This window comes from Peromyscus leucopus, chromosome 1 (genome assembly GCF_004664715.2).
Source record: "Peromyscus leucopus breed LL Stock chromosome 1, UCI_PerLeu_2.1, whole genome shotgun sequence".
In the NCBI taxonomy this organism is placed as follows: domain Eukaryota; kingdom Metazoa; phylum Chordata; class Mammalia; order Rodentia; family Cricetidae; genus Peromyscus; species Peromyscus leucopus.
This window is the reverse complement of record NC_051063.1, coordinates 187926993-187943274: the sequence shown is the minus strand read 5'-3', so window position 1 is coordinate 187943274 and position 16282 is coordinate 187926993. Positions and strand designations below refer to the sequence as shown.

The following is a 16282-nucleotide window of genomic DNA, read 5'->3' as shown; positions in this document are numbered from 1 at the left end:
AAAGCTAGTCCCCAGAAAAGAAGCTTTAGGTCATATCCATCTGGAGTCCTCTGGGGTTTGTGTCTGAAGTGCATGGCTTCTTCAACAGTGTGGCTCACCTTCAACAGTAGTGCCTGACCTCTAGGAGGCAACCACGGGCAACAGCAATAGCTTATAATGTTTTGGGAGTCTGTTCGACAGTTGTGACCAACAACTTCTAAGTAGACTTCTCGTGGCTGGTTTCAGCGATTCTGTTAGAAAATCTATGGCTCTTGTAAGGAGCATCATCCATCCAGATGGGAACTCTTCATTTATACTGTCAATGTATGTGCTTATGCAGACTTATATGTATTGTGGGCAATTTAGGATACCTCAATGGTAGTATAATTCTTTATGGCTCTTTAACATCTTTACTGTTATTTTACCCTTCTTTGTTTATGTCTGCCCCTTCTCCATAATTAAATCCCCCCACCCTGTTTTTCATTTCCCCCTTCAGATCACTTGTTCCCCATTACTCCAGTCTCTACTACACCCCACCCTGTGGTCTCTTTTTACTTTTCTAGTTACACAGTTACTCCAGGTTGTGTACTCACATCTGAAGATTTGGAACTAGGAACTTCTATGAGAAACAACGTGCAATGTCTGTGGGTCCGAGTTCCCTCACTCAATGTATTTTCTAGGTCCATCCATGTACCTGCAAAACTCAAGATTACAATTTTCTTTACAGATAAATACTATTTCATGTTGGATATGTACTACATTTTCACTATCCATTTGTCAAATGAAGGACATAAAGGTTGGTTCCTTTTTGTAGCTATTGTAAGTAGAACAGTAATGAACATAGCTGAACAAGTATCTCTGGAATAGGATGTCGAGTCCTTTGACCATTCCCAAAGCTTCAGTGGGATTCAGTTCCCAAATAGGAGGTGTGGAGTCCAGTGGTGAGGGGGGAGGACAAATGCCCATCTGAGGGTTCAGCAGCTCTTTCTCTTAATCAGAGAAACTGTTTATTTATATAACATATATACTACATAAGTCATTTGGCAGGCATCAGAGCGCTGAATCTCTTAGGTGTTTCCCCATTAAATGTTCAGACTGAAAAAGCAAAGTACAAAACAGACAGTGTTATTTGAAACAATATCTTCAGACAGTATCTGTAAAATTAGCAAGTTACTAATTTCTCAGGGTCTGCAAAACGTAGGACCTTCTGATTTTACAGCCTGTAACTAAGCTGACTACTCATGCAGTTATATTACATTAGACAGTCTGAAATTATTTTTACTTTAACCAAGTTACATATAGAATCATTTGATATTTTCTAAAATGCGGGGGTTATGAAATATCTCATAATAAGCATTTAACTAACTGATTATAACATTTTTCTGTTTCTCAGTTCTATAGTAGAGGCCTGTTCTTTTCATACGCTTTCAAGAAAGGAAGACCCTGGCATCTCATTCCTTTTCCATCAACTCACACTTTTTTTTTGTTTTGTTTTGTTTTGTTTTGAAACAGAACTTTTCTGTGTGGCTTTGGAGCGTGTCCTGGAACTCTGTAGACCAGACTGGCCTCGAACTCACAGAGATCCACCTGCCTCTGCCTCCCAAGTGCTGGGATTAAAGGCCTGCATTACCACCACCTGGCAACCCACACTATTATTTCCTCAATATAGGCTACAGTATAGGGTAATGGATATGCTTGTGATGTCTTGTATCCAGAGCTGAGTTAAGAAATTTCTCAGAATTTTCCCTATTGGTACCACAGTCCTTAGGGCACAAGGAAGACTCTTCTTACTGTGACTCACCTATCATGCTGTGAGCCCCTGTCTTCAAAGTTTTCTCTTGGGAGCATATATATATTTCCACAGGGGCTGCATAAGCAGAATCTGCCCCCCTCCCCCCATTTTGCAAAGGAATGCTCCTGAAAGTGAAAGCATGCTGGTGAATGAATCTCTTGGCAAAGTTTTGCTGGAACTTTGTCAAGCAGTGTCCTCTGCCCCATGCCTTTCTGTCTCAAAACAAAACAAAACAAAAAAAAGTGTGAGTTGATGGAAAAGGAATGAGATGCCAGGGTCTTCCTTTCTTGAAAGGCAGTTCAGCCAGAGCAAATACCAAGGAGTGGAACAGCTGGGTCATATGCTGTGTTTATTTAACTTGAGGATTTATTTATTTGAGGATTTTTTATATTTCTGGAGTGGCTAGGTATTTTGTTGCTAGAGTTTTTATTCCCTATGCTTTTGTTTTTGATGTTGTTCGTTGGGTTATTCATAGTATTCCTCTCCTTCGCTGTGAGAATTGGTGGTTTCCTGTCTTGAACATGGATGATTACTTCCCATTTCTCCTGTGTTTATCTATTCTTCACATGAAGTTTATTTTTGCCCATGTTCTCATGGATGATTCCTCTGATTCTCATGTATGTATTTTGCCTTTGATATATTGTCTGCTGTCCTGCTTTGTTGAATGAATTGTTTTACTTTATAAATATCTTGAACTGTACTTACATCTCCATCAATTTTAAGATAGAATTTTTCTGGATACAACAATGTGGTTGACAGTGATTTTTCTCCCCAAGCTTCAAATATTATTCCATGTTCTCCTGGCTTTAGGATCATTAACTAGGCACCTGGTCATATTCTATTTCTTGGGTCTTTTCAAGTGTTTTGACATTTTTCTTTAACAGCTTTCAGTATTAATTTTTGCTTTTTCTTTTTAACTCCTTATATAAAAGGGCAACAAGCCATCTGTTCATTGTTCCTGAAAGAAAAGCTCAAAGAAGATAAATGGCTGATTATCCAGTAAACATGTCCCAGGTCAGTAGTCATGTCTTCCTTATTTTGTAGAAATGTTATAGTTTCAGACATTGGAAGCCTTTAATTTTCTGCTTCTGGTTGGTTGTTTTAACTTTGTTACAAAAAATGTTGTGAACAAACGAGCAGACAAAAAAATTATAGACTGAAATTAACCAGATGCAAAGATTATGCAACTCAATGTACTTTTATGTAGTTAGAGTAGTCATTGGAAACTGCAGCTTCACAAGGGATTTTATATTTTCATTATAGAATATATTTTTGTGAACTTGTCCACCATGAAAAAGGAAAAAAAAAAACTGTGATAGAATTAGAACTAGAAAAGAAATTAGCTTTACATTCTATTTTATAACTTGTGTCCATTACCTACATTCAGTTCTACCTCAACCCTGATATTTAATGTTTCTTGTTCTCTTTTCTCTATGTGTTCTGCTGTGCCCACATGTACATTATTTCCATATACATATATTGTTGGCTAGATTCTGCATTTGGAAGAAAATATGATTTCTTCCTTCTGACACTATATAACCTCACTTAATATTACATATTTTGAGTCCATCCATTTTTTTGCAAATTTTTATTCTTGCAGGCTGCAAGAATATGTTATAGAGATTCAGCTGTGTATTAAAGCTATACCTTGACACGCCAAGGGTCTGTCAAGAGGCAAGCCATTTATTATGAATATTTGGTGATATCCAGCTTTTAATATTTCAGCTGTCTTCTACTATGAAATTCTTGCTTGCCCAGTCCAGTTGGCAAACAGTTCAGCTGCCCAGACCTGCTGAACTTCTAAATTACTAACTCCCCATTGAGCCTAGGAGACAAGCTGGCTGGAGACACATAGCTTTGCTTCTTGTGCTAATGAAGCTCAGACCATCCCCCACCACCACCACCACCTGAGGCCTAGTGGCTCTCCAGAGCAACTGACTGAGAACAAAAGATGTTTTTACATATCAAGGTGAGAGGTAGAATAACATTCCTGAGGAGGTAGAGAACCATGTACCCAGAGAAAGAAAGGGCAGGCATTTTCTGTAGAAACAGGCAAACCACATGGTCAGAGAGAAGAGAGGAAGACAGGTTCCATAGAGGGTAAGCAGATCTCGGGTAGAGTTTTCTGAGTGCCAGGAGTAAAGAGTAGCAGAGATGGAGAAAGTGGATACAGAGGACATAGATGAAGCTGGAAGCATAGGAGTTTAGTCGTAAGCAGGACTATGAGCTAGGGAACTGGACGGAACTGAAGCTATGGAAACAGGATTTCATCCCAGAGAAATATAGTAGACAGATACAGAACTTGGTGTATCTAGAATTATTTCTGCCTTTAATGCCTGCCGGAGCTATAACTGTATTGATAGAATCTTGTCTTAAAGGAATAAAGTTAACAGACACAAGAGCATAGTGTACATCTGAGGGAAAACCTCAGATATCCCCCAGGCCCCTGGGTACTCGATATTTTATTGCATATTTCTATTCAACTGAATACTATGCCATTTTATATGTGTACCATTTTCATTATCCATTGACCTGTTGATAGACAATTAGGGTTGATTCCAATACTTTGCTGTGGTGAATACAGTAGCAGTGAACATGGGGTATAAATATCTCTCTATTGGGGTGTGGAGTACCCTAGGTATATGCCCAGGAATGAAAGAGCTGAGTCTTTTATTAGTTCTATCTTCAATTTTTTTCAATAATCTCCAAACAGATTTCCACAATGGCTATATTAATTTATACTTCCACACACACACCAACAGTTAATGGGGATTCTTTTCTCTGGGATGAAGCAGTATTTCAAAGTAGTTTTAGTATGTGTTTCCATGATGGCATTTTAGAGATCCTGAAGTCTTTTGCACTGTTTTTTGGCTATTTGTGTATTTGTCTTTGAAGGTATCTATTTAGTTGATTTGCCCATTTGTTGGTTGGCAGTTTTATTCCTCTGGTATTTAATATCTGTAATTGTTTGTAAATTCTATATATGAGCCCTTTTCCAAAGTGTCACTGGTACAGATTCTCTCCCATTCTGTGGAGTGTCTATGTACTGTGCTGACAGTTTCTGTTGATACTGGGGTCAGTTCCTGTGCTGGTAGTTTTCTTTCTAATCAGTAAATCCTTGCCCATCCCAATATTTTCATGGGTATTCCCTTTGTTTTCTAGGTTTCTGTGTTTCTGGTTTTAAATAAGGCTTTTGATCCATTTTAATAGATTTTTGTACAAATAAAAGATACGAATCTAATTTTCTTGCTGGATCCGATACTAGAGAGATCAGTATTTTTTATTTCTCTTTTTTACCCCCCAAACAGGATCCCATTGTGCAGCCCTTTCTTTCTGGATGGGACTCATTATGTAGCATTATATGGAATGCATTAGGAATAATGTCTTGGGCATTGACTGATAGATGTGCACAAGCCATCCCATTTAAGGCAGAAAGAACATTCCTCATGATTGTTTTGCTCTTGTCAGTTCCTGTGAGAGGGATGGCTCTACTCCTCTACCCTGAAGCTGCAGTGTGTTAAAGTGGAGATTTGGGGAATGGGCTCTGACCCAAAGGTTTGCATTTCTATCCCTGACTCATGGCTCAGACAGAATATGTCACCAGTATACACTTCCAGAGAAATAAAGGAAGAATCATAAACACTACTAACCTAAAATTTTTAGTCAATGCAGCATAAATACTAAAAAGGGACACACTGAGGGCTACAAAATTCAGACACAATAGCTCAAGTTTTCACCTGAGCCAGTCTTCTGAACTATATATGTGCAAAGCACTGAAAGGTGACAGTAATTTTCACACAATTTAATATATTCGTTACTCACAGGAAATCTGTGTCACTTCTAAATGCATCTGCAGTTACTACACTTACGTGTACATGCTTAGCTACAACTTAAACATTATTTGATGTGCTTTTGGGCTTCCCTCAACTTTTATAACTCTTTGAGAGTGAAATATTCTTCAAATCTTCTGAAAATATTACTTGTCTAAGTTGCCCTATGCCTATTTTTTTAAAGAAAATTTTAGATTATATCAAATGTGGCTGATGCGGATTTTTCTATCTGATTGACTGTGGCTCAAATATTCTTATAAAAGTAATTCTATAGACTACTTGATCTTATATTTTAATGTTGAAATTGACAGTATGCAGTGCTGTTACACTCCTTGTTGCTGTGGGAAAAACAAAAAACAAAGTTTTTTACCTATAAAGCCAATTATGAATTCTGTCTTCCATATCTACCTGTTCTCTTTAATGGAATAGCACTGATGGAATGGAGTTTAAACATATGAACTGAGCATGTTAGAATACAATCATGTATGCATAGAATCAAGGAATGTACAGAATTGATTCACTATCAGTATTTTAGTGTGATAGAGCAATTAAAGCACATTTTCTCATGACTATTTTCCTCCTGAGACATGTACACTGTGATGCTGTGGGACATAAAAACAACATCCCTAAGAAATAGAAAGTCATGTCCAGACCTTAAATTTTCATGGATCTGCTTGTGAAACTATTGTGTCATCCTGATTTCAGAGACTTAGAACATTCAATATAGAGTGTGACTATATCAGCGATCATCACTTTGACTAATTGTCTTTGCTCATCTATATCCCTAACTTCCTCAAGTCTCCTTATCTCAAGGAAAGCATGCTTCCCAGGATCATATGATTCAACTGTACCTCTTCATTTCAGGATCTGCTGGGTCTGCTGACATTCAAGGATGTGACTGTGAACTTCTCCCAGGAGGAGTGGGAATGCCTGGACTCTGCTCAAAGGGCTTTGTACATTGATGTGATGTTGGAGAATTATGGAAACCTGCTCTCTGTGGGTGAGAACATTTTGCTTGTAGAACACCTAACTCATCCTTTATATGTACCTACATCATTTTTATAAACTCTGTTAAGCTGTGTTGAAAATAAAGTGAGACTAGGGAAAGTTTGGAAGTAGAAAAGAACTTTTTCATGGAATTTGACCTGTCTTTCCATTTTCCATGTTAGAGGTGTTGTGAACTCCTCATTTTGGTTCCAAAATGCATTCAGAAACCCAGTAGCATATAATATTTCTATACATACCTTAAAGCTCCAAATCCATCATTGTACCTTACATGGTTTTCTGAGAAAAAACTCAAGATAGGAAAACTGAAAATTATTCTTAAATATGCTAAAGCTTCTGACAGGAAATATCAATTGGAAATCATTCCTAGATTTCTCTACTTCATGTTCTTTTCATGTACGGAGCACAGTACTGTGTTAGACATCTGTATTCTTTCTAAAACTTCTAATATGAGTCATGGGCTACCTCACAGAACACGTGGATTGTTATATGCAAGGTAGTCCTGGTCACCTGTCGAGAGCAAATGAGATTGCCCTGAAATATAGAGAGGAGAGAGTAGCTACAACCAGGGTGGGCTAGTGAATGAGCAGGACAACAGTGATGGCTTCAGGGCAAGAGCAGAAAATGTTTTTGCTATATTCAATTCCACCTGAAAGGATTCCTGATCATTTTAAACTTAGTGTAGTATCCTAGTCCCAGGATGCATCCTGCCTTTTATAACTGTTAAAAGGCTTGTGTCTTATTGCACATGAATTATGGTGACAATATTAATACAAAATGCAGTTTTTTTTTTTTAAACTATGCTGTCATCAGTTTGGAATCATTTTACAAGTTATAAGCCAGATATAAATCCATGAAGTATGATTATTTTGTAATTACCGTCCTTGCATGTTTGTCTTCATATTACATTTTTCATTTTTATCGCAGTGGAGAATACACAGACAGCCTTCTGGAAAATAATCTCAGGAGTCCGTGTACAGAGTGGACTTGAGAATATCCCTATAAGGAAAGTTAAGAAACACAGCAGTGTGTGGAGTTCAGACAGTGGAGGATAGAAATAAGCAATAGCTGCCCATGACAGTCCTGCCTCAAACGATCTAGAGACTCTGATGTCTGGCAGACTACTTGGCTTGCATCCATTACTTTTGAAGATCTAATGTGTTTTTCTAGAGAGAAAAAAAAACCTCTGATGTTTTTAAGTAAGACTTTAATCTTTAAAGGAATTGGGTCTTCTGAACAGTACTTCTCATTGCCTATCACTTAGTAAGTGTAAATACTGTGAACCTGGGATTGGAATAAACTCCTCTTCATCCATTTCTGAGAAGAAATATTTAAAAATAGAGGCAGATACTCTAAATAAAATCAGTCAATGAGCTCTATACCAAAGCTAATTGCTAATTCTTCGATTTCCTGGTCCATCTTTTGCCATTAGACATTTTTGATAAGGATGAGATATCTATTATAACATAGACCTTGAAGGCTGGCAGACTGTTTTTGAGAGGATACATTCAATTATAGTGAAAGAAAAATGTGTAAGTAGATGCTGATTCACTTAAGAGAGAATTTAGGGAGACAGTTATTTATCAGAGGTTTAATCTTGGAACAAGCCCTTTTAATCTGAATTATACTCATTTTCAGGGAACTATTATATATGCGATCCTGTCTATCAACATGTGATGACTGAAAAGGAGTCTTGTCAGTATAATGAGTGTGGCAAAGTGCTTCATGACCCCTGCACTTGTGCACTTTATAGAACAAATGAAACTATAGAAAACACTAATAACCACAGACGCAGTAATCACAGGGATGACTCTATTGATTCATCAAACACAGATCGACATGAAAGTATGCACAATGGAGAAGAACCTTCCAAATCTAAAGATTGTGATAAATCTTTAAATTTGTGTTCCAGCATTACTCAAGATCAGAGACTGTACACTGCAAAGACACAGCACAGGCAGGGAGAATATGATGACTACTTTGATTCTACATACAGTCTTTTACAACAAAAATTCTCCATTGGAGAGAAACCACACCAGTGTAGGAAATGTGGGAAATACTTCAGTGCTGCCTCAAGCCTCACTAGACATCAGAGAATTCATACTGGAGAGAAACCTTACAAATGTGGAGAATGTGACAAATCCTTCAGCCAACGTTCAAATCTTAGAGCACATCAGATAATTCATACTGGAGACAGACCTTACAAATGTATGGAATGTGACAAATCCTTCACCCATAAATGTTATCTTCAGACACATCAGAGAGTTCATACTGGAGAGAGACCTTATAGTTGTAAGGAATGTGACAAATCTTTTATTAGGTGCTCCTACCTCAGATCACATCAGAAAATTCATACTGGAGAGAAACTTCACAAATGCGAAGACTGTGATATGTCCTTTCTCCGGATTTCAAGTCTTAAAAGACATCAGAAAATTCATACTGGAGAGAAACCCTTCAAGTGCAAAGATTGTGACATGTCCTTTCTCCGGATATCTCTTCTTAGGATACATCAGAAAATTCATACTGGGGAGAAACCTTACAAATGTCTGGAATGTGACATATCCTTTAAATGGATTTCAAATTTTAGACGACATCAGAAACGTCATACTGGAGAGAAACCTTACAAATATCTGGAATGTGACAAATCCTTTACCCACTTGTAAAATCTTAGAACACATTAGAGAGCTCATACTGTAGAGAGACCTTACAGTTGTAATTTTTCACTATTCTCTGCTTATAAATCCCAATAGTGTACATAATATGCTACAGGATAACTTTTTATGTACTGTGAAGATATGTGTTTTCAAAAGAACCTTCTGATTGGTTTAATAAAAAGCTGAATGGCCAATTAGGCAAGAGAGAATGTGCAGAACTTATTAGGGGAGAGAGCAACTTGGGATATATCTGGTGTAGCAGGAGATGCCAGCAAGACAAGAGAAGAGTCAGATGTACAGAATGGAGGAGAAGTAAAGAACCACTTGGCAAAATGTAGGTTAGTAGAAACATGTTACTTTAAGTTATAAGAGCAAGTTGGGAACAAGCCTAAGCTAAAGGCCAATCTTTCATAATTAATAATAAGTCTTTGTGTCATTATTTAGGAGCTACCAGTCCAAAGAAAGTTCAACAAGAAAGACAAACTACAATAATAGAAACATAAAGATAAGATGCCTGTGAAAGACTATTACCAAGTTTTAAATCTAAGAAAATATGACAGAGTTCATATTTTTAAAAATTCTGCAATAGTAACTGAAATTTTTTTAATGTGTATGGGTGCCTTGCCCATTGTGTAAAGAGTTGCTTTGCAGCTCTTTCTGTATACTACTTGTTTGCCAAGTACATCTGAATGCTAGCAGAGGGCATAAGACTCCCCAAAAGTGAAGTTACATACAATTATGAGCACCTATGTGTGTGTTACAAATTGAACCCCAGTCCTCTGGAAGAGCAACCAGTGCTCTTAATCGGTAAATGTTGACTCCAGCCACTGTGAAATGCCATAATTATTTATCTTAGCTGGGAAATGGTAGTACACACCTCTAATCCTGGCATTCAAGAGGCAGTGGCAAGTGGATAGGTGTGAGTCTGGGGCCAGCCTAGTGTACACAGCTAGTTCCAGGATAGCCAAGGCTGTTACATAATGAAATCTTTTCTCAAAAACCAACCAAACAATATTGTGCAACATTCAAGAATTCATAATAAAGACAGGCTACATGGTGTATGCCTTTAATCCGAGCAATCCAGATGCAGAGGCAAGAAGATCTCTATGAGTCTAAGGCTATCCTGGTCTTCATAGTGAGTTCCAGAACTGTCAGGAGTACATAGACCTATCTTGAAAAAGTTAAATCATAATACGGACAAAATATACTAACATAAAAAATGTGACAAAGACCTCTAATTGTACTGTACATTACAAAATTCATAATTCTGAGAAAAGATATAGAGGTATACCATACATAATCCCCATGTCTTCTGTTGGTTGGATGTTATAGCCACCAAATGAATTTGACAAATCCTTTACCTAGTGCTGAAATTGCCAATATAAAAGCAAATTCAACCTGAAAGAAAATGTTCTATTAGAGACTCATATTTTGTTCACTTTCAATAATCTTTATAGAAGACTCAAACCTTACAAAAAGCAAGAAAGTGAGAAACTGTAGAGAGGTAGGCTGTGACTGACAACAGGCATATCACAAACAGCTTAGAAATCTCTAAGGGCTCTGGGCTTGGTGGTGCATGCCTTTAATCCCAGCTCTCTGGAGACAGAAGCAGGTGGATCTCTGTGAATTCAGCCTGGTCTACAGTGCAAATTCCAAGACAACCAGGACTACACAGAGAAACCCCATCTCAAAAAACCAAAACAACAGCAACAAAAAATTCTCTGAGGACATGCAGAAATTCAGTTTGAACTACTGAGGAAAAATGGGGATTTACGCCACACAAAATAATAAAATGATACGGCTTTCATTAACTGCCAGTAGACCCTCATGGAGGTAAAGGAGACTTGTGAAACCCTCTCTCAGCCATGATGATATGATATGTAGTAGAACAGGCCCACAGGGTCGAGGAAATTGGCTCAAACCAGTTGCCAAAGTATGTACATAATGTACTTCCTTATAAGCCAACCTGGAGTCTGCCTCAGGGCCTAGCAACAGGTGCTGTTCAGAGTTCAGATTGTGCAGAATCTGCCTGAGGGCCTAGCCACAGGTGCTGTCAGAGGTCCTGATTGTGCCCAGCCAATAAGGGACAGCCACACAATGTCACCAGATCAGGACATAGACTAGGTGCTGGAAGGAGGGTATATAAGGCTTTCCACATTACTGAATAAATGAGTCTGCTCTTTGTCTTTTACCTGACTCCCAGTGTATGTATTAACACCATGCCTTCTCACCCCTCCCCTGAGGGAGCCATTAGAACCCAGCAACATCTGGCACCCAACATCCCAGTTGTACACAGTTGCTTGTTCTTAGCACTTTCTGAACAGTTACGAGTCTCTATCACCCACTTCCTACTGGAACAGAAGACTTCTTTCCCCAAGCATGAGAGTACTAAAAATTTGTCATTCTAAACATGAATATTTAGATGGCAGACATCACCATTAATAAACATCAATAGGTTTCCGTCCATGGACCTATAACTCTGAAATCTTGGTTTGTGACCATGGCATGAATTCCTCTCTGGAGCAGGACTCAAATCCAATAGAGAGAGATTAGTTATGCCAATGAGCAGTTGTGACAGTGTTGCGCCAGTATACACATTTTGCTCAGTAGGTTGTAAGATGCAGGGTCCATGGTAAGTAAGACTGTTAATATATTTGCTTTGCCAGCAGCCCTCACATGACCTTACAATTCTATGAAAGGTACCCAGTTGGGAGAAATTCCTGGTAAGTTCAAGATTGCTCGCTCTCTCTACCTTGCAACCAAAGTGTTTGGTGTCTTCAGCTACACCATGTACTTATGTGGCCAAGCAAGAGCACTGATGATAACCTTTTTGTTTATGATGCCTCTGGGAATTCCCTGACTAGGAATTCCTCAGCAGATGACCAGTACCTGGTACAATGAGTTTACTAGCACTGGTGTCTGGGAGCAGCATTATTCACCCATTTGGAAAACATCTGTTCAAAGTTTTAAGCTTGTATTTATTATTAACCTGTAAGACAGTGGGATTTCATGAGTCTTCTTCATACATCCTTCCTTTTGGTTAACCTTCCCACTCTTCCTCCTTCCTTAGTCATCCCTAGTTAAACATTTAGCACATATTATCCAATGCCCCATTCATTTATAGCACAGTGTTACTACACTCATATGTACATGCTTAACTGTAACTTAAACATACCTCCTAATAGTGTTACTCCCTGTGTATTCATGTATTCAAACACATGAGTCTGTATGGACCATTCCTATTAAAATAACCATACCCTTCCACACTTCCTCCTTTCTGCCCCATCCCAAGTTAAGTACTTAGCATACATTATCCAATTCCCTATTATTTTATATTGTTGGGAACAGGCAAAAGTACCTTGTCCTAAGTACTGTCATTTTGACTTCAGAGTCCATTTTACCTGTAGGGTGAAACAAAGTTCACATTCCCAAACACAAGGGAATCTGGGACCTTCCGAAAGCTGACCAACCTCTTCCTTAAGCCATAGAAATTGTCTTTTATACATCTTTGGTTCTCTAAAATATTGACGCTGTTCCTAACAACACAAAGAACAAATCAATCTAATTAGTTGGACTGAAAAGCTTACATTCTATGTCCATTGGATGTAGCATGAATTCTAATTGGTCTTAATAAAAACCCAGAGTCAAATATATGGATAAATGCTGAAAGATCAGGGAAGTAAAGGAGCTAGCTAAAGTCACCTATTACCTCCATGACTTCTCAGACTAAAAAAGGGGCCAAGCTCCTGTCTCCGCCCAACCATATCACTTCTTGTCTCCTGTCTATACAGAACTACAGACCTCCATGGTTAATTAATGATCTTCAGGCAAGCTTTATTTGTTAGGGCACAAGCAAAATATCACATTTCCCACCTTTTTAAATTTTAAAAAAGGTTATAACTAATGTAAGAAAAACAATATACAATAAGTACAATAACTGTACCATATATACAGGCAATAAATACATCAACAATGTCTAGTCATTTAACATTTGGAAAATTCAGAGAAAATACTCCATTATCTATCCTATCTTGGTAAGTCCAAAGTGTTGTAACTAATTCACTTTCTATTCTAACTTGAATTACCCAAACTATCTTTTATTGTGTCTCAACCCTATACACTTCACACTTCTTTAGTGAGTTTCTTTTCTGTTAAGAAGGAAAACTATAACTACAAAGTCTTCAAATCCATCAGAGACCTGAGAAGGAAATAATATTACCCAAGTAAGCAGGAAGTACAGATGAGTGACTTCCAAAAAATGTGAGAAATGACAGAAACACCTCACTGCCTGGACAGTCTCCCAAGGTTCTTCTGTAATGTTGGGACATCCATCTTTGGCCTACAGACCTAGCATATCTGACAGACTTTTCTGTGAAGCAGAGTATTCTGAAGGGCTGTCCTACCTTGTCTTGGCTAAATTCGGCAGTCACTTTCTTTTGTGTCCTGCTTGTCCAATTTGGACAGCATAGTTTCAGGAGTTGAGGCAAGGGCACTTTTTTGCCCAATGGCTAACTTTTGCCACAAATAAAGTAAACTCCATATGGAGTTTCTTTGATACCCATCATCTCTGAATTAGATTAGTGCTGTCAGGAGCAGACAGGTCTCATTATCATTAAAAAGTAAATAAAATAAAAGCCTATGTTATTAAGGCATCTTAAATGCCATATCCTGTGGGTCTCTGAAGTGTTTGAAGATGACCTGTCTATCTAAAATATATCTTTTTTTTTTTTTTTTAGAAAATATAGGGTTCCCACAACCACCCTCTCCAGTTCCTCCTGTTCTAAAATATATCTTTGTTTGACCTTGAAAACATACCCGATATAATTACAAGTTTGATTGTACTGACTACTAAGTTCCATTTCTTTATATCATAATTAGTTAGAAATAATAACTTTCAAGGACTATAAATTTGCATTACATTGTTAAATTAGTTGTATAGTTACAATACCTTAAACAAGAGTAAAAATGCATGTACAGTATGTTTTAACAAAAATAATCTCAAATTTGTATCAATATACAAAGATCCATATCAATGTAATATATTTAAAACAAGTAATTGATTTTTAAAAGTAGACTCAGTAATCTACCCTTTTATCCTATTTATAGCCCCCCTTTTTCTTTTCAGAGTAGATTCAATAATCTAAATTTATTCTATCATTTCTATATCTCCATTTTTTTCCTTTCTGTTTTAAACAAGAATTCTGAATCTAACCTCCTTTGTTCAGATTTTTTAAGTGAGAAACAGTCTTTTTTTTTTAAGATTTATTTATTTATTATGTATACAGCATGTATGACCAGAAGAGGGCACCAGACCTTATCACAGATGGCTGTGAGCCACCATGTGGTTGCTGGGAATTGAACTCAGGACCTCTGGAAGAGCAGTCAGTACTCTTAACCTCTGAGTCATCTCTCCAGCCCCGTTCAGATTTTTTTAAACCATTACCAATAATAACTTATAACTTGTAACCAACCACCCTAAAAAATGACAAATATCTATAACCCATGGAGTGATGAAAAACCACTCACCCCACCTCTTTGGAATGTGTGTGTAGTGTTTTTAAAATTACTTCCTGCTATCTAGAGGGGATGGCGTCTTTAGGGGATCCTGAAAAGAAAAATTTGGGTTAATTGTCAAGTCTTGGGAGAGCTACCTGTATTATATGTTGTCCAGTTTCTGCATAATGGAAAAGTGCAGGGCTTGTCTCAAATCCTAGCTAGAGTAGTTTGTGAGGCTGGATCATCTCAGCTAGCCCCCTCAAAATTGTTCTGAGCAGTTTGTAGTCCTTGGTGGCAGTATTATAGCTAGAAGTTTCTCCAGACAAATCTCTCCCACCCACAGTTCCACAGCCACTTATGAAATAATCACTCAGAGGCTTAATATTAATTACAAACTGTATGACCTATGGCTCAGGCTTCTTGCTAGCTAGCTCTCACAACTTAACCCATTTTTATTAATCTGTGTTTTGCCACATGGCTTCTTGGCATTACCTGTTCTCTCACATCTTGCTTCTCCTGGTGGCAGCTCACCACATCTGCCACGACTCCACCTTTCTTCTCTCTCTATCTCTCTTGGATTTCCCACCTAGCTCCATCCTGCTTTGCCATAGGCCAATACAGCTTTATTTATTAACCAATAGGAGGAATACATATTCACATCGTACAGAAAGACCTCCCACAGCACATTATCATAGTGCAGGTGGAGTTGTCATTGTGAGGCCCCATCCTCCTTCTGGAGACTTCAAAGGTCACTGTTGGCATGGTCATGGTTCATTGCAGAAAACTTAAACATTGTATATGTCACATGCAGCCGATTTCAAAGAGGTTAAAGAACAATAACTTGCTATGTACATCCAGAGTACGAAAATTTAATTCCCAGTTACTTGATAGAGACTGAAACATGAAATCATGTATAGGAAGCTAGATGAAATCTATTTCTAGAATTAGTACTATATATAACCATTATTGATTATATATATATATATCTTATAAATTTTGAGATAATATTCATACCTTTAAAAAGTTTTAAAGAGTCAAAATAAAATCAAAGGATTATGAGATTAGCATAATAGCATAATATGGCAATAGAATAGTCCCTAATTTTGGTTTTTCTTCTGTTCAATATCAGGTGGCTCTCTGACATGAGACAGAGATTTTGGATTTTACTTTAACAAACATGCTTGGGTTTAGAGAAGGAGAAAGCCACACTCCTACTCCAAAGCCAGCTTTAAATTTTAATTGAACTGGGACTATAAAAAGACCATTTGCATTTTATGTTGATAGAGAATTGCAGAAACAAACATTTGAGAAGATTTATGAAATTTTATCCGGTTGGAGATGTGATATACCAATAGGACAATTTACTCTTTTTTTCTGGGACATTTTCTCTGGATGATTCATTCTTTTCTACAGATGTCTCATTTGTCCAGTGGTCTTCAGATTCCTTAGCTGATTATCTTCATTCTCCTGGAAGACAAAAACAAAAGCCTTCCCAAACCCTAATTTTGGGGAGGTTCCTTCTCGGC

General features: G+C 37.6%; 3 protein-coding genes across 5 annotated transcripts in view; all 3 read left to right on the top strand.

Moving 5' to 3' along the window:
• LOC114688539 (zinc finger protein 54-like) overlaps positions 1-10575 on the top strand; it is a 406652-nt gene extending 396077 nt beyond the window's left edge. For 2 of the 3 annotated variants that reach the window (XM_037202728.1, XM_037202726.1), the window contains exons 2-4: positions 2704-2785; positions 6466-6601; positions 8245-10575. In XM_037202728.1, the coding sequence (XP_037058623.1) occupies positions 2756-2785; positions 6466-6601; positions 8245-9269 (1191 nt within the window). In that variant the 5' untranslated portion in view covers positions 2704-2755 and the 3' untranslated portion in view covers positions 9270-10575. Of the gene's footprint in view, positions 1-706; positions 776-2703; positions 2786-6465; positions 6602-8244 lie in introns of all 3 variants that reach the window. The other variant, XM_037202727.1, reaches the window with a different exon arrangement.
• Positions 1-16282, top strand: part of LOC114688538 (zinc finger protein 665-like) — a 107085-nt gene that overhangs the window by 1651 nt on the left and 89152 nt on the right.
• Positions 1-16282, top strand: part of LOC114688537 (zinc finger protein 54-like) — a 35463-nt gene that overhangs the window by 1819 nt on the left and 17362 nt on the right. The window lies entirely within an intron of this gene.